This window comes from Heliangelus exortis, chromosome 18 (genome assembly GCF_036169615.1).
Source record: "Heliangelus exortis chromosome 18, bHelExo1.hap1, whole genome shotgun sequence".
In the NCBI taxonomy this organism is placed as follows: domain Eukaryota; kingdom Metazoa; phylum Chordata; class Aves; order Apodiformes; family Trochilidae; genus Heliangelus; species Heliangelus exortis.
The window spans coordinates 5,163,257-5,190,865 of NC_092439.1; the positions used below are offsets into that span (position 1 = coordinate 5,163,257).

General features: G+C 41.3%; 2 protein-coding genes across 2 annotated transcripts in view; both read right to left on the reverse strand.

The window, feature by feature from the left end:
* The window catches only part of LGR4 (leucine rich repeat containing G protein-coupled receptor 4), a 72,411-nt gene extending 68,585 nt beyond the window's left edge, over window positions 1-3,826 (reverse strand). Inside the window, exon 1 of the mRNA XM_071761629.1 lies at window positions 3,174-3,826. Coding sequence (XP_071617730.1) covers window positions 3,174-3,358 — 185 coding nt within the window. The 5' untranslated portion in view covers window positions 3,359-3,826. The remainder of the gene's footprint in view (window positions 1-3,173) is intronic.
* A 5,323-nt stretch (window positions 3,827-9,149) lies between these two features.
* LIN7C (lin-7 homolog C, crumbs cell polarity complex component) lies at window positions 9,150-21,685 on the reverse strand. Its single transcript, XM_071762348.1, has 5 exons — window positions 21,536-21,685; window positions 16,622-16,740; window positions 15,848-15,919; window positions 15,294-15,503; window positions 9,150-12,760 (listed from the first exon to the last, which is right to left on the reverse strand). Exons 1-5 carry the CDS (start codon window positions 21,570-21,572, stop codon window positions 12,605-12,607), a joined length of 594 nt encoding a protein of 197 aa, XP_071618449.1. The 5' UTR covers window positions 21,573-21,685; the 3' UTR covers window positions 9,150-12,604.
* Between the last annotated feature and the right edge of the window lie 5,924 nt (window positions 21,686-27,609).

A 27,609-nucleotide genomic window follows, 5' to 3' on the forward strand; every position in this document is an offset into this window, starting at 1 on the left:
CATGTCCTATTGACTCTCTCATTCCTTCCCATCAATCTCAACCCCTCCCCACCAGCCTCTCGGAGAGTTTGGGTCTAGTGCTGCCACCTCTCTCTTATCCAAGCGTTTGGGTTATCTCCCCAAAACCTCTTCACCAAGATGACTGTGGTTGGGACAAGGCACTCACCTTTCTTTATTCAAATTCCACCTCTCAAAGAGCACTGATGACTCAAAAATAACAAGCAGATACTCTGACTTTCCAAGCTGCTCAGTCTGACGCAACCACAGTACTCCAGTAACCACACAACCCTCCTGCTCTGCCCCAGTCCCCTCCCTGCACCCCAGCATTACAGTTACAATGCATTTAGCCAACTATGAATGAAGAGGAGGAACTATTCCATTCCAAAAATCCACAGTTTGGAGGAGCTTTCTAACCACCACAGTAAGGAAGGAGAAGTAGATCCGTCAAGAGCTGCAGAAAGAAGAGGAAGAGAATCCAAAAGGATTTGCTTTTGAGGCTCTACAGAAATCACTACCCAACCATTCATGGCAGCTGAAGAAACATGGATGGATTTTTAAAAGACACCTTGAAATCATGTAAAATTATTAAAATCAATGCAAAGGAATTAAGACTGCAGGAAAATAGAAGTAGTATAAAATACCAACCTTCTTCCATGGTTCTCAACTGCCTTGAAACTCATTTACTGCCAACTTTGGTTAAAAGCATAAGCAACTTTTGTGCGGTTGCTCTCTCCTGGCCAAAGCCAAAACATAGGCACAACTTTGCTTTAGTAACACAAAACATCACTTGTAACACTTGGCCATCTCTACACTATGGACTCTCTGCTGGGTATAATCAAAAAAAGCCCCATATCAATGCTAAGGGGATTTCCTGGCATCATTTTGCTGCCTGACATGAAGCACAGAAAAGCTTTATTCTCTCCAGTTAGCCAGGATGCTTTGCCATGACACAAACATGTCAGCTAGGAGTGAGAGTTAATTCTCTTAATTCTCTTTTTTCCTCCATACAAGCCAACCCAAATTCTCTGGCAAAGCTACACACTGCCCAGATCAGAAATTAGTTTTCTGTTGTGTACAAAAATGTCACCCTAAACTTTCAAGTGCAGAAGTGCCATAAAGCCACCCATTTTTTTTTTTTTTTTTTTACTTCTTCAAACAAGGAAGCAGGAACAACACAAATGGGGACCAGGAGTATCCTTTACTGCCACAGAATACAGAAGTTTCTGCTCAAGTTTAAAGAGCACAAAACCAACACTGGCACAAACTCATCTCAAAACACACTCAAGTATGTGCAGATCTTCTCTTACTTTTGGAGTAAGTGTTAGGTTGGCTTCTGGAAATTTACCTGCACAGTAAGAAAGAACTTAGGAGCTGAAACTCCTTGGCAACTTTATCTCTAGTGGGTGTTGGCTATGACGACTTGTACCCATTAGAATGCCAATGCCATGTTGCAGACAGACAGGGATGTACTGAGCCCATTTTACAAGACAGACAACATCGTAGCCATAAAACCTCAGGTTTAAATGTGTCTTTTACCAGACAGCATTCAATTATTTTATGAAACTAGGTAACTCCTGTTTTATCCATGGAGGAAACAGAAGACAGTTCACCAGCCAGTCCAAGGCTTCACAACAGCAGCTCCTGACTCCCTACCCCAAACTCACAACACTGTTTCTACAATAGGAACACCACCGTGAAGACAGCTCCCACTTACACCATTGGAGCACAAAAAGGAACACGGTATTTAAGCACAGGTAACAACCAAGATCTGTGATTCATCAAATTCTACGCAAGCAAATGGTCCAGTAACCTTTCTCCATCCAGCTTGAACAACTACAAAAAAAACCCACTCCAAACAGGTAGCAGAAACTGGAAACCTGCTCAGTAAACAAAACCTCTGGTAACTAAGAATCAGACTACCTTTGCATACTAAGTAAGTGTAGGCAAACAAAGAGGAAAAGTGACATTTACAGAGGCATACAATACCAACACAGCAACCCAGTACTGATCTGTCACCAGCTCAGTACTGATCTGACACCGTGCAGGAGAATTCACCGTGGTGTGCTCTGTGTTCTACCTCCTAAGTGCAGTGAAGCTTCAGTAACAGCAGACTGACCACTGGCCCATAAAAAACCTCGCTCCAGCCTGTGAAATCTTTGCTGACAACTAGGGCAAAACTGACAGGTTTTCTTGTGAAATTTGACAGGTTTGTGGAGGAGCAAAACTACTATATTTAAAGCTGCAAATCCCTCTCTTTTAGGTCACGTCTCTCCCAAAGAGAGCACTCATCCCTCAATTAAAATGTTATTATTAAAGTTACCAAAAACTCAAGATCCACCAGTTTGTCTCTAGACTACAATACCACGGGACACAGAGAGTTTATATTTTCCTCCATCCACGAGCACATCTTGACAAAGCTCCCAAGCCTCATTCATGCTGTTTTTCCGAAGTTAAGCTATGCATCCCATACCAAGAGAATCCTGTAAAAAGCGAAGGTCCCCTTAGGTAACCGGATCTACACATGTGGCGAACGGAAAACGCCTCGACTTTGGGGAGAAGATCATTTAGCCTGGGAACTGGATACTGGAGAAAACTGAGGCACTTCAGAGGAAGGACATCGCGGAGAGCTGCACCATGTGCGGGATCCCCCGCCCCTCGGGGATCCCACCGAACCCCACCAGTATCCCCTCCTCGCTCCCACATGGGCCATAAGACCCCAGCAGCAACCCCCTGGAGTTTTCCTCCCGGCCTTTTCCATCTCCCAGGCCTCCCCCGGGAGGGTTTTGCTCCGCCGGCTCACCCCCGCCCGCCAGGCCAGGCACCCCGCGGGGTTCCCAGGAACGGGACGGCAGCCGGACCCGGGCCAGGTGCCACCTCAGGCCCCGGGCTGCCCTCACCTGCCCAAGCGGGGCCGAGCCCTACGTTCGGCCCGGCGGGCCCCGCCGCTGCCCACAGGCCGGCCCCTGCGGGACGGGCCGGCAGGGAGAACGGCGGCGGCCGCGTTACCCCCGCCTCGGCGACAACATATACCTAAGCATGCAATTACTGGGTGGTTTTGTTATAGGATTTGTTTGGGTTTTATATATATATTTATATAAATAAATAAAATAGGGACAAAGCACCCGCCCCGCCCGCCGCGGATACCTGCCCGCCCCGACCCCCCTCCGACTCACAGGGCGTGCGTGAATGCGCTGAGTCCCGGGGGCACGGCCGCCAGCCCCCGCCCGGAGCAGTCCACGCCGCGGTCGCCGTCGCAGCTGCAGGAGGCCGGGCAGGGCGGGGGGGACGCTCCGCCACTGGGCCCGGCCCAGCTCCCCAGGCCCCAGGCGACGAGGCCGAGCAGAGCGAGGCACCGCATCGCCGGCCCCCGCCGACCGCCGGCCAGACTCCCCCGGCTCGGCTCGGCACGGTACGGCTCGGCCTGCCGCTCTCCGCCGGCGCTCTCCGCGCACTGAGCCTCCGCACCACCGGCTGGCGGAAAAATATTAAAAAAAAAAAAAAAAAAGTAGCAACCAAAATATAAAAATCAAAAAGGCGCCTCCGGCCGGCGCGGCCCTGGGGCTGTCTCAGCGGCGCTCCCGAGCAGCCAGCCCTCCGCCGCCCGCCTGCCCCATCCAACGCCCGCAGCGCCCGTCGCCGCCGCCGCTCATCTCAGCCCAGCAGGTACCGCGCGGGGGCAGCCATGGCCGGCTCTCCCGCGCCGCTGCTGGCGGGTGGCGGTCCCCAGGGAGCGCCGGCGGCCGTGCACCCCGGCCCTGCGACTGCCTGCAGCGGCGCTGCCCTCGGCGTCCGCCCGCCCGTCCGCCCCTCCCGGCCCTGGGTCCCTGCGAGCCGCGGTGGCGGCGGCGCCTGCTCTGCGCCCAGAGCCGAGGTGCATATGCTAATGAGGAAGCCGCCCCGGCGCTCCTATTGGCGCAGAGCGAGAGAGGGGCTGATTAATATGCAAAGAGCCACTAGGTCTCAGCCAATGGGAGTAGGGAGGCGTGGCAGCACCGGGGAGGGGGCGGGGCCCCTGGGAGGAGGGGGCGGTGTCTTTCCCCCGGCCCCCCGGACCTCCAGGTCCGCCCCAGGACCCCCCCCGACCCTCGGTCCGGTGCGCCCGATCACGGAAACCTTTCTCCCCTTGGAGCGGGGAGCCAGGGCCAGGCTGGCCCGGTGACCGAGGTTGACCAACCTGGCTGAAGAAAGCACTGCAAAGGCACCCGAGCCTGCCGTGATGGCAAACACCGGCACCATCTGCTTTCCATGTCTCGTTTGGATGCTCTGAACCTGCCTGAGGAGTTGCACAGCTCCCAGCTGCAGCCTGAAGCACACCCAAGGAGGTGCCTGCGTGGCCCAACCTAAACATCACAGACACCCAGAGAGCCCTCCAGAAGATCAGAGCTTTCCTAAGCCCTTCTGGACTGTGTAGGTTTTGTTCAATTTGTGGATAGATGATGAGGAACACAAATGCAGGAATTGACAGCCTGCCTCTGCTGTTGGAGGGAAATGGGATGGATGGACCAAGCAACCTTCAATGACTTCCCTGAAACCAGGAGCAGATTTTCAGTTGTGATTGAACTCTCAGTCCAAAGCCAGAGCAACCATGGAAGGGTTTCACACGACCTTGTGACATTTACTTCTAATTGCTGCAATTGCATGCAAAAAATCCCAAATACTCCCCACACACACAGCGAGTCAGACACTCAGGGATGTGGCACACTTGTTCCCAAGACACGCAGGGAAGAGGCAGAGTTCACAGCAACCCTGGCCCAGGGTACATGTAGGGGAATGAGGAACTCATCTCACCTTCCACTTCACCTTCCTGAGGTGCCCCCTCACTGACATGGACATGGCAGGGGACACACACCATGCCAGGCTGTGATCTGGGCTCATCACACCTTCCTTGACTAAGGTGGAGGAAAAAGAAGAAAACTGTTGGTCTAAAAGCATTCTTTTTTTTTTTTTTTAATTAAAAAAGCAGGCACATGAAAAGTGGAGACCTACAGATCTCACATAATTTGTGCTCAGAAAGGGTAAGGTCTGCTCACTGTGGAGCCTAGAAATACAGATCTTGCAGCCACTGCCTCTACCTCCTACATTTCTCATCTTTTTTTCAACTGTTAATTCCCTCCTAAAAATGCTAGCACCATTTTACCTTGTTACTAGAAGTATTATTCTCTTCAATAGAGACAATCCTGTTCCTGATGCACTGATTTTGTATGAACATCATTTTTCATTACTGCAAAAGTAAGGTAAATTTAATAACTTGCTGTCCTCCTGTCCTACACACTGTGAGCATTACCAAGTTCTCAGCAAAGTTGAATTTACTGACGTCTGATAAAGCTTTGCTGCAGGTTTATGGGTACATATGGTTATCTCTTGTCCTTCTCTCAAGTTGATCTTGGCAAAGGAAACACATCAAGTCAAAACTGTGTTGTTCTAACAAGAGACTGCACATTCATCTCACCCTCTCTGTGCCTGTGTTCAGGGACAGTGATGGAGGAACCAGAACAGCAGAAGAGAAAAATTTAAAAGGAATAATTTTCTAGGTATACCTTTACAGAACAGACCCAAAGCAATTCAGATAAGAAAAAGTGATCTTTTTTGCCCCAGCTGGCAAAGAAGTGCTTATATTCACTTTGCAAATAGTCTCACTTCACTAACCAAAAATAATGGGAGCAGAAGCAGCCCCGGGTGCCTGCATGGTGTTTGGAATATGAATAGTAGCACAGAGCATACTTTGTACAGCAGTTCTGCTGATCTGTAACACCTGCAGAACTTCTGGAAAAAACGTGCAAAAAATTTATAGTTAAAGCAGAACAGCAAAGCACTTTTTTTTTTTTTTCCCCCCCATCCTTTTAAATACTGGAATAGTTCAGTTTTTCACTCAATTCTTGTGTGGTTTCAATCTTTCTTTTCCAAGCATGGCTTGAGGTGGGGAACTATTAGTGGAGCTATTTCAAGTTTCCAGTCTCCCAAATTCCTGTCCTAGGAGCAATCCACTTGTCTTTTCATCCAGACAATATTGCTCTGCTTCTTCCAATTAATCCATAACTGGTTCTGGCAAAATAACTTCAGTCCTTCTCTTATTTTTCCATTTCTGCCTCTCCCTCTCTAGCGCTGTTAGAGCACTTTCTTCTTATACAGCCACCTGTTTGCAGGCACTGATTTTATTTTCCTTTCCAAGTAAACCCCTAATGATTATTGCAAAGCTGGTTTAATTATGCAATAAAGATTTAAAGATTTTAAACTTATTTTTAAGCTGAAAAAAATGGGTATATTTTATTAAATGGATTTAACTAAAAATCGTACCCATGGATTTTGAAATTGTCTTTGAAATTGACTTTTGAAATTAAAAGTCAAGTCTGAAACAACTCTCAGTGCCACAAATTCCAAAAAGCATCCTCCAGAATACAAAATAAGTCAGAAATTAACTTGTTTCATAGAAAAACAAACAAACAAAAAGCCACAAAAAATCCAAAACAAAACAAAAACCTGCAAAGGAGGGAAAAAACTTACCAAGTCAGAGTTACTTGTGCTATTTCATTTGACTTTGTCCTCTCATTTATCTAAAGCTGTTGCTGTACATGGTTAAATTGCACATCTAATGCCAGCAGCAGCTCAGGCAGGCACATTACACATAGTTATTACTTTCACAAAACAGCAATACCAGTAAAATTTCTTAGGGACTCTGCAGTTATCATGGAGATGAATGAAAAAAAAAAATTGCTGCTGCAGACCCTCAACTTCAGTAAGATTACAGTCAGGACCCTGCCAAAAAAATAGCAATTTTAATACAAATATCAGAGTGGGCATTTGCACCTCAAGCTGGCTGCTTGTGCTGAAGGGCAGACTCACTTCTATTACCCTCAGAGAAATAAAAAAAAAAATTACCTCTAATGAAATCTCAGAGGAAACTGCAAAAAAAGCCTTATTTAGTTTTTTGTTTTTTTGTTTTTTTCTCCTCACTTCTCAGAAAACAGTTATCTTACAATACCAACCACAAACCCTACAACTTCTGAGCAATTGATTGAGGCTCTCTGGAGCCAAAGTGTTTGTTCTGTGTTTGTACACTGGAAAATACAATAAGATCCTGAGTCAAACTCTGGACTTCCAGGCGCTACTGCAATGCTGGTAATACAATAAATCACCAACTTTTGCTTTTTACTTACAGCCACTTAAGTAGGTGAAAGGCCTGATGACATTTTCCTGCTGTTAGCCATCCAGTCTCCAGCACAGATTAGATTTTATTCAGACAATGCTACTGTACTGCTCGGGCAGAGAAGCTGAGCTGAGATTAGATAAGAGCCAGGTACAGGTGGTTTTCCTTACCTTTGGAAGTGCCCAGCTCCAAAGTCTTGCTTTGTTCAGGAAGATGATTTTTCAGTGGGAGCAGAGCAGTGGTTTGGGTTGGGTTTTTTCCCCCTCTACAGATCTATTTTCTAGAGAGCCAAGGAGAAATCAGAAAGAATCAGAATGTATGTCTGAGCGCCTAAAATAAATGATATGGGGGAAGAAAATCCAGAAACTTCATGCAAAACCTCTTAGATAGCAATGTTTGCCTTCTGTGTTATCAAATGAGATCAGGCAGCAAGGAAAATATATTGCTAAAAAAAAACAACCACCAGAATTGTGAAAAAAGGTGTGTGTGGGAAAACACCGTTTGAGTGAGAAAACGACTGTTTAAATACCACAGTTTCTCAGCTTAACAAAAGTCATATATACCTGAGGATGGTTCAGTTTGGAATGCAAAGATCCAGTTTCTCATCTTCTAATGTGCAATGAGGCTCCATATTTTTTCTTTGAGGAGTGGGAAGAAAACAATCAGCATGTGTCTGAGTGGAAGATTTTATTTTAAACCTTTTAAGCCCTTGCTATCACTAAAATACTCTAAGAACACAATCAAACAAAACCCCCAACAAACAAAGGTGAGGGATGCAGAGAATTTATTTTTCAAGATTTTGTTGCTCTAGACCTAGGATGGGTTTCTACACCAACTTTAAATAGAAGCACATCAAAACATCAGCATTTCTGGTTTTAAATGAAGATGAGAATGGGTTTTTTTACATCCAGAATCAGGCTTCAGAAGATACGATCAGATGAGAGGAAAAATTTGCAGTGAAAACCTGAAGTTCCTTTTTTATTTAGTTTATGAGTAAGATGGGTTCTCTCAGTCCATGCATGCTTAAGGTGGGAGACTTAGCTTGGATGGAATACTTTCCTATCTTCTTTGGATAACAAATGCTAGACCACATTTCAAATCAGAAGTCAGAAATATGTTCCACCAACTTTTTAAGATGTTTTAGAATTAGTTATGCCTGTAATTTCAATGAAAAACATGAGGTAGATAAAAAAAATCCAGTAGTTAAATTTACAAAATTACATTAATCTCAATCTTTGGCTCAGTGTTATAAGCCTTATGTTGACACATTCACAGCTTATCTCTACAAGTCTGAACCACATTTAGCAGAAAAGGGATAGCCACTGTGCAAGCCAGATCATGGAAATGCCTTAAAGTTCAAACTGTGCTTTTATTTCCATTTTTTCTTGTCAGTCCTCTACAAAAATATGCATATATTTTCACATATATTTTCAATTAGCAGTCCAGCCTACCTACATTTTTTTTAAAAGTCTTTTTACATTCAGAAGCATTTTCTCCTACCTTTACTGTCTGTAACTCCAGGCACATTTTTCTGAGGAGCTGACAACGTTACAAGGCCTTGAAACAAGGAATTACAGAAGTTCAACACCTCATTACTTGAGATACTTGCTTCAAAAAAAAATCAAAAGGTAATACCTGACTCACAATAATACAAACAATGGAAGTTTACACAGCTGAGACTAAGGAAGTCTCAAAAATGCAAGGGGTCCAGATACTTCATATTATAGATGTAGATAATATGTTACCTTTAGAGTGTTATAGATATTTTCTTTATATTATTCTGATTTTCTTCTCTGACAAATTACAGAACATTGAGGTAGAAAAGGTACCTAAGTAGTCAGGAGAACAAACTAGTAGCAGATGTAAAGTTTTTCTCTTTGGACGCCCACACACATGCAGGGTGTTTATGTTATGCCCTTGAGATGATAAACACCCAATTACAACAGCCTGAAAACAGTACTCAAAATGGAAAGGCAGAAGAAAAACAGACGAAACACAAAGCACATGAAATTTAACTTTTATTTTTCTGTTGATAAAACCCAAAGATCCCTCACAGCAGCAACTGATGCAGAAGTTACCTGCACAAGTGACAGCTCTTCTGAATCTGTCTGCATACCCAAGTATGCCAAGTGTGTGGGGACTGCATATTAACACAGTACAGGCACTGTTCAGTAGTAACAGAGATCAAGTTTCTTGGCATATTTTAATCCATCCTTTCCTTAATATTATAGGGTTTTCATAGTATTAATGATGGCTGTTAATGAATTGTCTGTTTACTGAATGTTTTTTTTTCCTTTCTGTTGCAATTTCAAAACTTTTCATTACCTTCTACACATACAGTTTATAGGGCCACATATACCTTCCCAACATTGTTTTAGCTGACAAACTGTTTTAAATGCTACAATTCAGAATGAAAACACTACTGCATTTAGCAGCTCTAACTGCATTAGAGTGTTTCCCACTGAGTAATAAAACACACCTCTTTGTTCAGTAAGACAAGGGATACAGGTTTTAAAACACACATTTCTAATTTGTATCCATACCATTCTTTAATATATATATATTTATATATAGCTCTAAAACAAATCTCTACTATTTTACAGTTAATTTAAAACACATCCACAATTGGTCTAACTAGTGATTTTGGTCTCAAATACTTTAAACATTAGTTGTTCCATAAAAATATACAATTCTACAACGTGGTTGTATCAGTACCATGAGACCTTTTGAGAGGCCTATGACAATCAACCACATAATTCAGTGCTCAATATCATCTAACTGATAAATATTTATACTGCATTTTCAAACTATCTTTAAAATCCAAATTTCTCTTTACAAGCTTACCATGCTTATGAACATGCAGAAAGCAATCACATTTCACTTGCCTGTAGCAATAACATTTTTTTTCTTTTCCAACAGATCAACTGACAATGCAAACTTCATGCTGTCATTTTTAGCTCACTCATCTTTTCCTTTCTTTCATATATTGAATTATTTCTCAATGGATTGTACTGCTCCATGTGAAAAGACTTGAGATTACCCACAAAGTAAGAACTGCACTTTTCTGTTTAAGCCTCTAAGAATCAAATTACTAACAGTCAATTAGGATGCACTCATAGCTGCCATACAAGTGAAGAGATGCCCAGTAGACAATCAAGTTAATTCTACATATTTACCAGATGAAGCTTTAACAAAAGAAAGACCACCAAAAATCCCCAAACAAGCAACCCAAAATCTGAACTATACAAGCACAGCCTCAAACCTGGTATGGTGGATTCCAAAAGTGAACCTCTGTCCAGATGAAGTTTCTTCAAAATGGTGCAGAAAACCTGTGCCACCATCAACTGCACTTGAGATAAGACATTAATCTCTTATTCCTGGAGATTTCCTCTTTACCACCACAGCACCATTCCCCAAACTTTTCTGGCAATGGTGATGTAGTACTTCCAAAGTACAAACAAGAACCCTCCAAGCCAGAAGCAGTCAGTAATAAAACCCTGCCAAGTTCATATGACAAGTTAACCTGGCATATAAGACTCGGAACATTTTACTCCTATAAATTTAATAATCAATAATTTAGATACTAACTATTCCAAGACCAAAACAGGCAGTCTGAGATAAGAATACAACAGCACACACTAAGAACCACAAGAGGGGTATGACAATTAATGAGTATTTCTTTTAAACAGCAGAAAGTGAGGGAAATATCTGGAAATCTTTAGCACTGCATTAGCATATTTTCTCTTTCTGAATATAAAAATACATATGGAGAGTCAATCCAGAACTGCATACACAATTACATTTTTTCCCCTTACTGCTTTTAAAATTAGTACAAAATAATATAAGTTATAAGAATGACTGTTGCAAATTTGTAAAAGTCAGATTATTACAAAATCATTATATGTGAACACCAACTGTAAATTATTTACAGGTGAGGTAATACAATTCCATAGTAACGAATTACAATTTAGCAGAAGTGTAAAAATAATGTACTCACCAAAACATTACAAAATCTGGTATCAGTATCAGCTATACAGTAGATCATGATTAGGTTTTGTAGTTGATATACAACATATTCTTAAGAAAAGTGCCAAAATACTGCTACATAAGAATCTTTTTTCCAAAATAATTCAGCAAAAAAACCTGCAGATTCTATACTAAGTAATGCCAAAAGAAAACAGGTAAAAAGGGATGCCAATTGTAGAAACATGTCTTATTAAATGCTTTTCAAAAAAATCTCTAAATTCACTCTCATGCTTCAAGGTCTGACATGAAAGAGACTAAGAAAAAAATATCAATAGAAATATCAACATCTATGCTTTTTTTCAGGGTTTCTTAAGCCTTTTAAAAAGTAGACATTCCTCTTAAACAGCAACACACATGGAGACTGAAAACACTCTAAAAAGGGCTGAACTGCAAAGGGTTGTTTGTTGTGACACAAAGTCCTGCTGGATGCCAGTCACTACTGCTGGACTCCAGGGGTTTGTACTCTGGTCCAGGCTGTTGAATTTATTCACTAATAACACAGGTGACAGGACAGAGCACACTCAGTGAGCCACCCAGAGGGACCCTGGCAGGCTGGAGAAATGGACAAACAGGAATCCCAAAGTTCAGCAGAGGAAAGTAGAAAGTCCTACACCTGGGGAGGAATGAGCCCATGCACAAGTGGAGGCTGGGGAGGTGCCAGGCTGCAGAGCAGCCCTGCAGAGAACAACAGAACCACAACAGAACCACACTTACCCTGAGCCACTGCTGTGCCCAAAAGGCAAAGGAGCCCAGCAGCCCCCTGGGCTGAGCACTGCCAGGAAGCTGAGGGAGGTGGTTCTGCTCAGCCCTGGGAAGACAAAGCTCAAGTGCTTGGTCATTTTGGGCTCCCCAGTCCAATACAGATATAGGCATTAAAAAACAAGAAAATTAGTCCAGTGAAGGGCAATAAGAGCAATTAAGTGACTGGAATATCTGGCAGACAAGGAGAAGCTAAAAGTTCTGGGACTGTTTAGACTGGAAGAAGGCTCAGAGGTGATCTTCCCAATGTGTGTAAATGCCTGATAGGAAGCAGTACAAAGAGTCAGACTCTTCTCAGTAGCATCCAGTGACTGGAGAAGAGATGGCAGGCACAAATGGAAATACAGGAAGCCCCTTTTAAATATAAGAATGAACCTTCATAGTAAGAGGGAGATCAAAACACTAGAACAGATTGCCCAGAGATCTACTGTAGTTTTTGTCCCTAGAGATGCTCCAACACCCAGCTTGTCACAGTCCTGAGCAACCTGTACTAGCTAACCCTCCTCTGAGCAGAGGGGTTGGACTAGATGACCTCCAGGAGTCCCTCCAATCTCAATCATTATGCAATTCACTGAAAAGGACAGTGTCTTCCATCACCCAGGCATTGGATCAACTGAGCCACAAAGAAAACTATAAAATGTAAATGGAATATATTTTCAGTTATCACATACAATGTTAATTTTGCTGCCTGCGTTTCGCCGATCTCATTTTCTCAAATCTTGACTCCATTTCTTCCAAGACTTTTGGTGTGTATCTCACAACTAATTTAACCTTTCCTTGGGCTGCCTTCAGCAGTTCGACTGCTTTTTCATGGTGTTCACCTTCAACACTCTGCAAAGCATAAACATTAAGTATAATATTAGTAAAGACACACAGTGAAAAAAGATTATTTTTTTCACTTTTTGTACAACTTCTATATAACCAAATATTGAAGTATTCTGCTTTGAATACTACACAAGGACAACATCACCCAAATTCAGGATTTATTCTTTGATATATCAATAAGAGGTGATAATAAATATACTAATTAGTATTAAAAGAAAAGTGCAAAGCTTTTGGTTACGGTGAGCAATTAAATTCTGTATTTACATACACTAAATAAGGGTAACATTAGGCAATTATTAAAATACACATAATCAACAACTTCGAGAAGACATTTAAAATTCAAGATTGTTGCTGCTTTTTTGGCATGCATTTTAAATTCAGTAGTCACCCTTAATTTGTCTAATCAGTTGCCACTGACAATTGCAAGAGAGCTGCCACCTTGATGTCACCCTGTGTTACAAGACAAAAGGTGCACACTGGGCACCTGCAGCAGAGCAGCTAACATGCAGCACGTTGTGTATCTTAGTGCTCCACACATCTCAGTAAATGCAAGGTATTCAAGTTAATTTCTTCTGCACTAATTAGGAACAGCCTAACCCAACTCTGTAACAAGAGTAAAATACATTCTTCAAATATCTCCCAGATTTGATTAGGGTTATATTCATCTGATTACAAATTTTAAGCAACAATTCCCAACAACTGCATCTACATAAACGTTCCTGGACAGCACACATTTTTATCAGCAAAACTTATTTCTCCCAAACTTATTAAACACAACGATGGGACTACCCCAAGCCTACCTCCTACTGGTGCTATTAGAAGCTAGAAGGCAGGTGATGTACCTGTTGATTGGAGGGTTTCCCCGTTACTATAAAGTTACTCACAGAAAGAAAGACAACAGTTAAAAAAAAAACCCAAGTTATTTCTCTTCTATCAGACTTAGACAACACATACATTTGAATGTTTTCATTTTTTGTTATTCAAGTGGATGTGTAGGCTGTTCTGTAAAAAACTGGTAATAAAAGGCTTGTGAAGTTTAATTATATTAAAACATCTGAAGTTATGGAGTATACTCAAAATCTTCCACTTGGGGGGGAAAAAAATCCCACCTATTTTTAAGGTACACTCACTGCAGTCTTGGCAGTGGTACTTTTTTTTTTTTTTTTAAGTATTCAAGTAAAAATTACAATTACAATAAAATGCCTGTCATATGTACTAAGATGACAGGATTCTATCTGCAAACATGGGAAGAAAATTCTTCCGAGACCACTTAGTGCTCCCAAATGTATTTTCTGCACTCACTGTATTCTTCCAGTGGTTAAATATATTAATACATGTGCATGCACACACACACAGAGCAATTGCTAGCTGTACTGCTGGTCTGATGACCAGGCTCAGTTTGGGATGGAATGGTGGTTTTTCTTTCTTTAAGAGGGTCTGTGGGTGAGGAAGGTCTCACCTAAAGACAGCTTTGCAACTGCCTCTCAGTGCTTCAAAATAAGAGGAAAGGCCAAGGACAGTTGCATCACTACAGCCATTATTTCTCTCATGTCTACTGAGAAGGACATTTGGACTCCCAGGTGATGGTCAGGAGCCAAGGATGTTGCAGATCTGTGCTAGCAGGGACTTCCTAGAGCACAGAAACCCTTTTATGTGTAAAAAAACCCTACTCAGGTTAAAGAGCACACATAGGATTTCATACGATTCTCAGTCTGGAAATAAAACTGGGTTTGCAGATGCAGTAATGAAAAGATTAATTTGAAGTTAGCATACAGCTTCTCTGAAAATCAAAGCAAGAGTTTGAGGGATATTTACATGCATTTGACTAGCAGCTCCCTCAACTGAAAGCCTCCTCTTTCCAGTCACCCTGTGTTTGGCTGTTTGTATTGTCACTGCTCAGAAAAGGACACTTATTAAAGATAAGTATTCACAACAGCCTTAGAACAGATACTCCTTTAAATATGCTAGTAAGTCTCAGGTTTTGAAGCACTGTACACTGAGGTGGAAGAAAAAAAAATTAAAATCACACAGCTGAAGATTAGACCGCCTTTCAGTTCTATCTTATTACAGCTTATTATATTTCTAGCTTATTACAGCTTTCATCATGCATTTTTATTGGAATACTGAGAATCTGATCGGTCTAATGCAAGATAATTTACTACTTACCTTTGAAGGTGCAGAAAACTAGATTATAATCTGTATCACAAAATGTGGATGAAAGAGGAAGCCAAGAGGAAGCCATAGTGGCAGTTTAAGACTATTTCATTGAACAATACTTTGACTAGATTTATACAGCTCCTTGGAATCTGAAACATTGACATGAATAGTGAAGTCTCCAGCTGACACATTAACCAAAATATAATCCTAGAACTCGCAATACACACAACTCTAGAAACCTAAGCAAGTTGCTCTTGCAAGGCCAAAAAGAAGCTATTTTGCAAAGAGTAAAAGACCTCGGGCTTGTGCCATGTATATTCTCTGTGTGCCCCCCAGTGGAAACAAGTAGTTACTGCTACGTAAAGTGAAAATCGGTTCCTACCACTCCGTTTACAGAAAGCAGCTGGTCCCCACGTTTCAGGCCTCCGTGTCTATCAGCGATTCCACCAGGGATAATTCGAGAGATATAGATGGGGGAATTTTGTTCTTTGCCTCCCATAATGTTGAATCCAAGACCTTCTTCGGTTTTGGGTAGTTCAACAACTCTGGGATGGGAATGACCTTCACTTGCAGCAAATGCAGCTACAGTGGCCTGTAAGAAATAAGATGTTCCTATTCATTCATAAGAATTCACACTCTTTATTTAGACAGAGTGAGCAGGCTGAAAATGTATTTTTGTCACTCGAAGTAATTAAATATTAAGGCAAATTAGATTAATTCCCTAGATATCAACACTGGCATGAAAAATTCAGAGCTCCAAGAATAAAATTAAAAGGCAAGAAACTTAAAACAAGTCTCTTGTCACATCTTTTAATAACCCATTAAGCTTATCCAATTTATCAGACACCTAGCTAATAGCCTTCTGGATTTTAAATAATCTTTCTTTGCTTCTAAAGTAACTACTGCATTTTTTACAAGTTATAATATGGTGTTTACCTTTGCTGTAGCATTAGCTCTAACTTCTGGGCTGCTGCTGATATCCACAGTTTCGTATACATGTTCATACACCTTTAGAGACAAAAAAGTATTAAACATGGGCAAAACAGATATTTTTCTGCTTAGAAATATCAGGTACAACTTAAAAATGTGTATATTAAGAAGTACATACCTCTAATAAGAAGCTACTTTTGATTCACTAGCAAGAGTTAAGTGACAATCTACTACACTGTGAAGAAACCACTCCCTCAGCATCTTTAGGGCTCAGTTAATCAATGTATATCTAAGTCTCAGCCTGAATCTTCCCTCTTTCCACAGCATTCAGACCTCACCATTAATTTAGAAATGCTCATGGTTAATCTAACACACCTGACTAGGAACATGGATGCTGACCTTCTCTTGCTTGGTTCAAGCTGGAACTCCTCAATAAGGATGCTTGCAATAAGGACAGCTCTTCAAAGCTCTCCCAACAACCCAGTTCTCCCCCCCCAAACCCTGTATTTTCCTCCAACTGATGCAACTGACTATCTTAAGAAAAAAAAAATAGTATCTAGGACACAGAAGTAGGAAGTCAGACCATTTACATCATTCCAGGTGTCCTCATCAGTGGTAGCACCAACAGCAATAGCAAAGCATATTCTTCAGCTAAAAATCTCTGAAAAAGTATCTGGAATGAAGATGAGGTGGTGCCAGGCTCCACAAAAATACACCCCAAAAAAAGTAAAGCATCCTGGTTTGTAACTCAAGGTAACTGCTTACATGAAGTTAACTTACCTCCCTTACAGCATTACAGAATTCACTTTGAAGGACCCTTTGCAAAGCCTGTAGCTTTTGAGGTGGCACTTCTCCACTTCTCTGTAATTTTTCCAGCAACTCAATTGCTCTGCAGATGTCTACAGAAAAATAAAGCACAAGTAATGAGGTACGGCTGAGGTGAAGCCAGGGTTTTTTTTCGTAGTTGGTTTTCTGTTTGCTTGGTTTTTCTTTTTAATTCAGTTGATGGAATAGTGTGTGTGTTTGTACCTGCACACTTCAACCTGCTTTTTCCTGAAAGCTTAAAAAGGGTGAACTATTTAATGGAGAAACACACTATCAACACTTCATATGCATAACTTCATAATTTATCTACTGCACCGATAACATTTTGTTAAAACCACCTAGAACACTGTCAAATATACTAACAGGCCTTTTATATTATAAAATTAGTTCAACAACTGTATACTTGTTCCCTTTTTTTCAAAAGTACTCAGAAAAACAACCAAGTTCCTTTTGATATTCAGCTGAGAGAGAATATCTCTGTACTCTAGAATCCTGAACCCCAAACCTCTTTGTTCCACTCCTTAGAAATTCATTCCTAAGAATTCATCCTTGTAACTGCAGATGCTGCTTTAAGAACCTGAACTCCTTGTTAAGAATTCAATGCCAGACCAGTATGACTAAAGACAGGCATCCAAAGTGACATCAAATGCTACGTGACATGCTCCTGGCAGCTCTACAAGAGCAGAATACATTAATATCTCTCACTGGTACTTCCGAAGTGTTACATTAGTTATGATTCTGAATCACCCAAGTCCTTGAATAGAAGCAGAACAGCCTCTCAGAAAAGCAGACAGAAAGAATTACCTTCATTACCACAAAGGCAAAGTAGCAGTGATTAATCTACTCTACAAATAAGGTACAGATTATTTTAGAAAAGGATGAAGTCTGGGACACTGTTATATCCCCAAAACTTCCTTTTTTTCAGTATTTAATCTTTAGGTTTCAAGTCTCTACCACGGACTTGAAACACACCCTCCATGGAAGAACATTCCAGCATTATCATTACAGCCACAAGACGCAAATTATTTAAGGTGACAGTTAAGGTTTCCATGTGCCATGAGAAGCTGGCATTTTTTGGAGAGCATTTTCAAGCTTTACAAGCATCAGGTATCTAAAGCACAAAAATATCACAACCTAAAGTTTGGCTATTAGTAATCCCAAATCTACAGAGAACTTGTTTCACACAGGCATCAAAATTTGCTATTTGTACAACTACAAAGTGGAAAAAGTAAACCTAAAGCTTTTAATTTCCTAACACACATTTTGTATTTTAACATAGAAAATGTTACACAAAATTGAAGAGATTCTAGAGGTGATTGCTATTAAACTTCTTGATGCAAAATTACCAACATTCTTGGTAATCTTTGTGTTCAGCAACATAAGTACAAATGATTGTAATTTCATAAAATCTCACACTGAACAGCTGAAGAAGAACAATCAAACAGCAACAGCAGCGTTTCCAATCCTACAACACTCCGTATATTCATGAAAAAACTTCCCTAAGTATGTAAATTACAATACAGCTGTCATTTAAACACTTGCAGATGTTTGCAGACAAATGACTGCTCAATGCACGTGAAGAGTACAGCTCTGGGCAGCCATTCCCAGGTTGGTGGTCTGTGAACCATGTTAAGCTGTAAGGTGCAGGGACTTTTTATCTAACAGGCTGGTCAGGATACTGCAAACAACTTTAAAGGGAGAGCAACCTACTGACCCAAAGTGTAGCTGCAGAAACCAAGACTCCAGAATTTCATTTGCTAATTTCTCCTCTTTTTTGACTCCCATGTTTTATCAAGAAACTGGATATATTTTGTACCAGCATCTCCCAAGAGTTAAAATGTTTAACCACACAGCATTTTGCACCTTGAAGTAAAATTGGCTGCTTTGGGAACCAGCTGTGATTTTCATGAAGTGTGGACTAAGAGCATGGAATCAGCTTGACAAAAAGTGCCTGGAATACCCTGAACTGGACTCCTTTTAGGTCAAACTAAAACAGAAGAGGCACTGTAATGAAAAGGGGCTTTCAGACTAAAGGGCCATGCTGCTGATGTAAGGAAGCAGCCAAAATACAGCATAAAAGCTGACTCCTTGGCATTCTACAGATCTCCTTTTATCCCACTGCATCTCTTGCTCAGGTAGACACAGGCAATGGATCCCATTAGGAAGATGCTTTTTCCCCCAGCAGTTGTTTGGCTTCACCCTATTGACAGGACCCCACTATTCCAGTCTGAAAGAGAAATGAGCTTAACTTTCTCATCCTGAAATGCATGAGGGACTATTAGTTAAAAGCTGAAGATAACATCTCTCCCAGCAACACTGCTCTCAGGAAAGGAACTTGTTTGGCTGGGAAGAGAGGGCAAAACACACCTGGTTACAACTGGGCCCGGAGAAGAAGAGATTGCTGAGTGCTCTGCTGCTGTACTTTGCTTTCTCCTCAACTACTGCTCGGGGGATCAGCTGAACGCTGCCTTCCTTGCCATATTAACACCATAGTTTGGCCAACCGTTTAGAACCAGAGACTGAACTAATTACTACATAATTGTTTCTGTCATGGATTTCAACAATGAATAATGGAGAAATAACTCCAGAGGTAGGTGATTAAAAACCCACAAAATTTATTGTAAAATGGAACCCAGTCATAATTTAAAAAATTATTGTCTTTTAAACTTTCTGTCCTTGTTGAATCAATGGCTCGTTCTTCAGCAATAATTTTTCTGATCACAGGATACTAGGTTGATGTTCTGAAAAAAGATACATTTAAAAGAAGCTGGAAAAAAAAAAGCCAGCAAGATGCCACCACTTCTCTTTGTGTGTTTTGTTCACACATATGCTTGGAAAACCAAAGCATCCTCACAGATACTCCTTATTAACCACCTCCACTGCTTATGTTCAAACAGTCTGGATTCCTAAGGTGTACACAGAGTTATCACACATCACCACCAGACCATAAGAACAACTTTGAAATGTTAAACATTTTTAATCCCTGCACTCCAGTGAATTTGGGTGGTGCTGTTTGCAATGCAGCTTAGAGAACAGACGGGGAGAATTTTCAATTACCCTGATGGTAAGCATATGGTAACCATTTTAATTTAGCTAATTTTTTACACTATTCTCTCTTTTCTTATGCTATATGTCAACAACATTAGTGATGTTCACTTTCAAGCTGGTGGTGATTCATCATCAGGTTATCTGCAGTCAACCCCATACAACTAACAGAGGTTATTTCTGCAAACAAAGCTCTTACTTTCATAGGCCCATTCTAATGTGCTCCCTTTTTCTTCTTTCCTTAAAAAGACCAATATGCCAGACGACTAAATAGCTCCTTTGTTCCACTGATCCCTAAGTAACTCTGCAGATTTGTTTGTTTTCGTGGCCAGAGCATAGTGGCAGGGTAATGAGGTGGAGGAGGATGCTGCCTGAGGTTTAACTCTGCAGACCTACCAAGAGCAACTAATCCACTGCCAAAGCAGCTGTCCTAATTACCAGCCCGTGGAGCAGGGAGGGTAAATGGGATGTGGAGTGGGAAGCAAAGTCCTTACATAAGTCACTATTTACAGGCATCCTTTCACACATCACCAGTGCTCCACTTGTGGAATGGGAAAGAGGGTTATGCAAACTGAAGGACTGAATCCTGTGGTAGGCAACTCGTGGTAGCACCACACAGAACACAGTGGGTACATACAGTGTGTAATACAGCTATGAAAAAAAGCATCTAGCACTGTGAGAAAAGGCAGTGGTCCTAGTGGGAATGTCAGTGGGAAAACAGCAAGTTCATCCAATCACATACATTCCACTTACCTGCTTGCTTTCTCAAAAATAGGATTTCTCATTCTCAGTATTCTTTTCCTATTTAAAACCCATTTTGTCACCCCTTTGTTCCTAAATACACACTAATAAACCAGTCATATATATTGTTATAAATCAATCATACATATTGTTAGACAAGCATATGCTTACTGAGCTACTATATCCTTACAGTTTTGAAAAATCACCCTGAATAAAAGACACAAACACACAACACTAAGTTTTGTATTTTATCTGTCTCCCTCCTAATACACACTGCTCAGTATTAACAATGCCTACTAGAACTATAAACTGGAAAACTGGGAAAAAAAACATAAATGTGAGAGGACAACAGAGTTGCGCAGAACCATGAACAAGCGCAGAAGGACCCCTGCATTGTGTCAGCTGCCTTCTATAAAAACAAATAAATTATTATTGCCAAGATGCCACCTAACTTAATGCTAAGAAGAACTCAGCTTGGTTCAAAAGTTATCCCAGGAGAGAAACAGAAACAAGGAGTTAGCAGGCTGAGTTCCGAGCTGTCAGAAGCGCTGACCCCGGCAGAGGTGAAGCAGACACATGGAATGGTTTGGGCTGGAAGGGACATTAAAGCTCATCCAGCTCCAACTCCCCTGCACGGGCAGGGACACTTCCAACTAGGCCAGACTGCTCCAGGCCCCACCAAGGCCTTCAAAAAAATCTCCAGAAGGTCTGGGCTGAGCTGCTCCACGAAAACCCGGCCACAAACCCGAACGCAACAAACACCTTCGGGGCATCTTAAAGATAAACCCGAGAAGCAAATCCCGCCAACATCCTGACGGGACCGGGAGAAAAGGGGAACACCTTCTAAGCAGCTCCCATACGGCTGCGGCGGCCCGGGAAGGGATAGATTTACCGACACCGCTGCCCGCTCCCGCCTCAGCCGGGCGGTGCGCAGCTCCCTGAGGCCTCCGGCCGGAGGAGACCGTCCCAGGGGGTCGGGCCTGACTCCCGGCAGGGCGCCGGGCCTGCGGGTGAACCAGCAGCTCCACCAACCCAGCAGAAAGTGCCCGGGAGCCCCCGACCCTCAGCCAGGGCTCCGCTCACCTCGCTCCAACCGCACCGGCTCCCCCAGCGCCGCCATCTTCTCCTCCTGCGGCCCGCACGGGAAGTGACGCGAGGCTGGCGGAAAGGGGGGATGGGGAGGTGACAGGGGACAAGATGGCGGAGCTGAGTCGCGATAGTGTTTTTGGTCACGACAGCAGGCAGCCGTTCCCTGCGAGCCGTGGCAGTGCTCTCGTCGGGTGTGCATAGGAGAGGCAGAGGCGCAGCGGGTGCCTCCAGTGTCGGGTCCCGGTTCCTCTGGGCTGTCTCTGTGTTTCCCAGATGCCTGCCAAAATTCACTAGAAAAAAATTCACTAGAAAAAAAAAAAATATCCCTTTTCTCCCTCGCTGGCTTCCCTTTCACCCTCCCCGTTACCATGTTGGGGACCTTTTAAGCACTAAAAGCACCAGGCAGTGGAGTCCCCATGCCGGGAGGTGTTTGAAGGACGTGGCTGTAGTGCTGAGGGATGTGGTTTGGTGGTGGCCTGGGCAGTGTCATGGGGTAACCTGGTGAACTTGAAGATCTTTTCAACCCAAAAAGATTCTGTGGTTCTGGGAATGTGAAGCATATGCTTTACCTTTCTTCTTGTCATCAATTTAACCTACATGTGGGGTAATGAATTGCATTTACCCTTTGTATTAAATGGATGGATGTACAACATACATACACCCTGAGTGTTTTCCTGAAAACAAATACAAGACCACTTTGGGACATGTATTTATATATCTTTCATCTATTCTAAAGGTGTAACTCTTCACATTCAGCTCCAAGTTTGTCTGTGTTTTTGCTTTGAAAAAGAATAGTTCTCAACAGGTCTCAAGGTGTCAGCCTGTGATGTAGTCTCTCCTGTCTGTGATTAATTTTAATGCCAGTTCTTCTCAGTTTGAAGGATGCTGCATGTGATTTTCAATGAAAAGGTCATCCGAATGGAATTTTGGAGGTGAACAAAATTAAATCCTTACAGGCTAGTTTCCAATGAGAAGAAGTGTTTTAGCATCCGGAGCTGTAAAATGTTTCTGGAATAAAATCCAGATGTTTCCATCGCAGTGGTGCAGGAACTACCATTCTCTTACAAGTGATTGAAATTTTAGATATCTTGCTCAGGCTTCAAACAGATGAACCTTTGGAGAAAAATGAGTGTTCTTAAGATTTTTCCAAAAGACATAAGATTACATGTTTAAGCATATCTTTAAAGTAGCATTATTGACTTAAGTAAAGACTAAAGTTAAAGCAGCTGGTTTAACTTTCCTGTAGACCCAGTGAACAATAATGTTATGAGAATAAGAAAAACCTGAAAAGTAAGTTTTAAGTACAGTTTCCACTGTCTATTTTATAGCTCTTAGACCGTACTACTTCAGGAATTTGCACGGATTTATACCTGCAGAAAATAAACAATGCCAAAGGTTCTAATTTGTTGGCGTGTTCGCCTTTTCTGTGTCCTCCAGGAGAACCAAAGAGTGACAGACTTCATATTCCAGTGGAAAAAAGAAATGGAATGCCAGTGCAGGACCACACCAAAAAAGAAGGGAAAAAAGGGCTACAGATGATAAAGAAAAGAAAAAAGCTTGCATACTCATTTGCTTTTTCCTTTCTGGGCTAACATTTAAGTGTACTGCTGTATTTATGCAGGACTGTCAGATTTTTGCAGTGGTGTCTTAAGTTACAAAGACAGACATTGCTATGGCAGAGGTCTTTTAGTGCATTTTTTTTTGCCTTCAAAAATAAGAAAATGTATTTGAATTAAAGAAATAGGGTCAGAACTCTAAGTGGGTCAGAAGTCTAAGTCTGTTCCCCTAGAAGGGAATGAACTGCTGAGTCTAGACATGCTATATTTTTCTCAAGAAAAATTCAAAGCATGGATGGAAACTGATGAAGTATTAACATGACAAAAAGTGCCATCCCAGATGGGAAATCCCTATCCTGGTAGGTGTTAGGAGGTCTCAGAAGCAATTCCCAAAGAAGGAGGATGCTTCTGAATGACTACATAAATGTGTTTGCACAGTAGTAGCTGAGAAGCACGAAAGTTCTAAGCATTAAACATAAACTATTTTAAATTATTAGCTTGTAGCCATTTGTCAGTGTCATTGAAGCCTGTGACATTTTTACTGGTGTTACTTTACTTATATGTTCACTGATGAATTAGCCTAGGGGTTAGCAGGTGCACTTTAATGGCACATGAAATATTGGTGCTGTGTGCTGTAGTGTATGTCAGTAGGACTTCTGGGAGCAAGCATATCCTGCAGGTTTTTGTGTCAGTGGTGACACTCTGGAGTTATTCTTGAAGGAATTACTAATCAAATGATACAGCCTCTGTCTTCATTGGAAACTAGCTGCATTACCAGTCCAAGAGAAAATGGAATTCAGTCTCTAATGTCAGTCAACTGAAAATGAAAGCACAGTTTCTTTTAATTGAGCTCTTAGTGTGTTAGACTTGAATCCATAACCGAGCAAGAGGATGAGTTTCTTTATAAATTAATTAGTAAGGTGTTAATATTTTTATAATAGTTTTTAGCAGACAATTAAGGGACTCGATATTAGACACAGGTGGAAGGCATGTAAATATGACCAGTTACACTGTGATCAGGTGGGCAAAATGCAGGAAGAAGACTGGTTCAGGAAACTTTGCTCACTTTTTTTCAGGCTTCTGGTTCAGTGTGTGATTCAGGATCAAGCTTAACACGAGAAAGAGACACTTCACAACCCTGTAAGCAGCCATTCTCTTGAACTTCTCTCACAGATTTGGGCTTTTGTTTTTTTGTTTTTTTGGGGTTTTTTTACAAGAATGTTTTGATTTGGTTTAGCTTAAATATTTTGTTTCTGAATGTGCTAATATGCTAATCAGGTTTTCTGAAATCTTGTAATTATCATCCCCCATGGCCTTTTCAGTAGATGAAAATGCTGTGTATTGATGTCAAAGCTGACAGAGGAAGCAAAGTCAAACTGAAAAGTCAATGATGCATCTAAATGCTAATTACAATTAAAACTCAGGAATAAAAAAGCACCTGCTTTTTTTTTTTTTTAACAGAGAAAAATACTTGATCTTGCAAATGCTCCTTTTTAATAAAATATACAATGTCTATAAAAGGCCTCACATGGATGACATGGGCTCACCTTTCTGTATGATGTAGTAACCATGCCCTTTGTAGTACAGCTCCACAGGAACCCCCCCAAGGTTACATTTTGAAGGACAGCAAACTTCTGTTTACAAAACAGAATAGTATCATATAATAAAACATTATTATACATTAATAGTATAATTATATAGTATCATAAACTATGCAGAACCAGCACCTCCTTTCTAACACTAATTTGGCAGAATTTACCCCTGTCCATATGCAAGTGGTCATAATACCAAGAAATAAGCTGGCACAATTCTAACCAACAAGCACATTTTCCTTGGCACACAATTGAAGTCTTTCAGGGAATGGAATTGTGTTAGCTGGTAAATTTCAGGAGAAACATGGAATGTTTTATTTCTCTTTGAATGGGACAGGAGTGTTTTTAAAAAGACTGCTTTAAAGTTGTGTCTTTCCATGCAGTCACCAAGATAAGATTACATTGGCAACCTTTGCCTGCCTTCCAAGTGCTTTGCTTAATGTTCTGTTAAAGTAGGTAACAAAACAAAGTGGTGGGCAAACAGATGGCAACATTACTGTTCTCTCACATTACTTTGTGAAAATTTATTTGAACCCTGAAAGGTTTGAGTTTACTTTAAAAAAGAGCTAGCATTGAAATAAAACTGAACAGCCTCTTGATGGATGAAAATAAACATGCTGGGTCTCCCTTTGCTTTCACCACTGGGTGGTCAACAGAAGAAACTCTGCCTCTTCCCATTTTAAACTGGCAGGGTTTTCTGAATAGGAATGGGATGGAAGTCCCAAATTCAGTGCATGTCAGCTTTTATAGGATTTAGACTGCACTACAAGGGAGTGATTCCTAAGGAGAGAATGTTTCCCCCTAAAATATAATACAAATATCTACAAAGTCTTTCATAAAGAGACTCAAGGAAAACTTTCCAGATCTTGATTACCACACACACACAAAAAATCAAGCTTGCAAAAATAATGGTAGGAAAATATTTTTACTACATATTTGACAATTGCTGGCTATTTGTAATGCTTTCAGTGTTTTATTACACAGACGAGACTTTATATTATCCAGACTTAATATATTCTTCCTACAGAATGTCTGAGAGACTTTCCTCTTTACAGAAGAAGCCTCCTCAGTGCTATACAAAGCCACACACTGTATTTCTTCATCAGGCAATGCAAAGTTTGCTATTTCATCTCTTCTGAGAACACCTCTCCTGAGCAGATGATCAGCAAGGGTCACAGAACAGAGTAAGCATCTGTACTGTTCAGGACCTCGTGAGTGTTTGGACTGGAGTTTAATTTCACCTTTTGACTTTTTTCCCTGCCTTGTGACAATTTCTCTGCTGTCTCAGGCTGTGTTTGAGTCTGTCACAGACTCTAGTGTTCCTTGGCTACTCCCTCTGCAATGAACCATTTCTCTGTGTACCTTCAGAGGAGTGATCTCAGAAGAAATCTCACGGGGGTAGAGAAGCCTCAAGAAAGCACTGGTTTCACTCCTAAAATCTGTACTTGTTCTCTTTAAGCGCTGCTTAAGTCATTAAATGTGTCCCATTGACCTAAGTGGGAGTTAGGCTAAACCCCAGGAGAACCTTTAGGTTCAGTAAGGTGGTTTTTGCTCTCCTCTGGTGCACCTGAGAAAATTTTAATACAGTTAGGGTATGAATTTAGGATGGAATAGCAGATGGACTTGGCTGTATGATGGGTAACACATTTCTGGCTTTGTAAAGAGACTTTTTTTTTTTCTTTTCTCCAGTGATTTTACCAAAAAATGAGTTTTAAATACTATTTCTCAAAGGTCTGATTGTAACAAAATGGATAAAAACTGCTGAAGTAACATTGAAGTGAAATTACTGTCTGTTTATTCTTACCAAAATGCACCCACCATTAAAGGTCCCCAACAGATTCTCCATCCCCACATAATGAGATCCTCTTGCACAGAAAGGAATGTCAATTTCAAAGACATTGGCTGTGGTTTTAGTAATATCACAAAAGTTTAATGAGCTCCGGAAATGTGCTATTGCACATCCCTGCACATTAAAACTCAGAGAAAAGCATTTAAAGTGCATATGTAAAATGTCCTTTTGGAATATATGAATAATAAAATTTTACCATTCTCTTCCTGCAGACCTGCACAGGGCCAGATCACTTGCTGAGACGTGCAACTCAGTTCTCTCTGAAGTCTCTTGCTCATCTTAATAGCTGCACTGACACTACCAGCAGGGTTTGGTTCCTACGGTCCTGGGAGTTTTGCTGTTGGTTGCAATAGCAGCAGAGCTGGACCTCTCTGAACTGCACACAAGGAGGTGTGCTACCTCTTTGTGTGTACAGAGCAGTATAGACATTTAATATATTTTCTCCACATAATAGGATTTTCAGAGCTTACTTGCTATGCACTGAAAAACGTATAGGAATTGTTTCCCAAAGTGGGGTCTGTAGCTGGACTTCCCTTGTCAAAGGTGCCAACATCATATTGCTAGGGAGGTTAATTTTGTGTTGTTAAAATACCTGTTCTTGTCATCTTTACATCTTTTTTTACAAAAAGATTTTGACTAATATTAAATAGACTGTGTTAGTGGTATCTAACTGGCATAGCCTGGACAGATGTACTACAATCTCCTTCCATACTATTCTATTGCATTACTCTGGTTTCTAATCTTGCAAATATTCTCAAGAGTAATTACTCACATTCATAAAATAACCTTATATTCTTTAATGTTTGCAGGCTTCGGGCCCCAGTTACAATATCATTTACATTAAAATAGTTTCCAAGTCTGAAAGGCTAATTATTCCAGATTCTGTACTTAGGACTATATTTTGAAGGGAAAAAAAGTGTCTTATTTATCTGATTTTATTTCCTTATTGCTTGTGATCTGCTTTGTAGTTATACATATGGGGACCATGATACACATGGGGAAATATTTGGTAGTTTCATGATAAAAGTGTTCTCTGTGCTCAAAGAATAAAGGATTACAACTGATTTGACA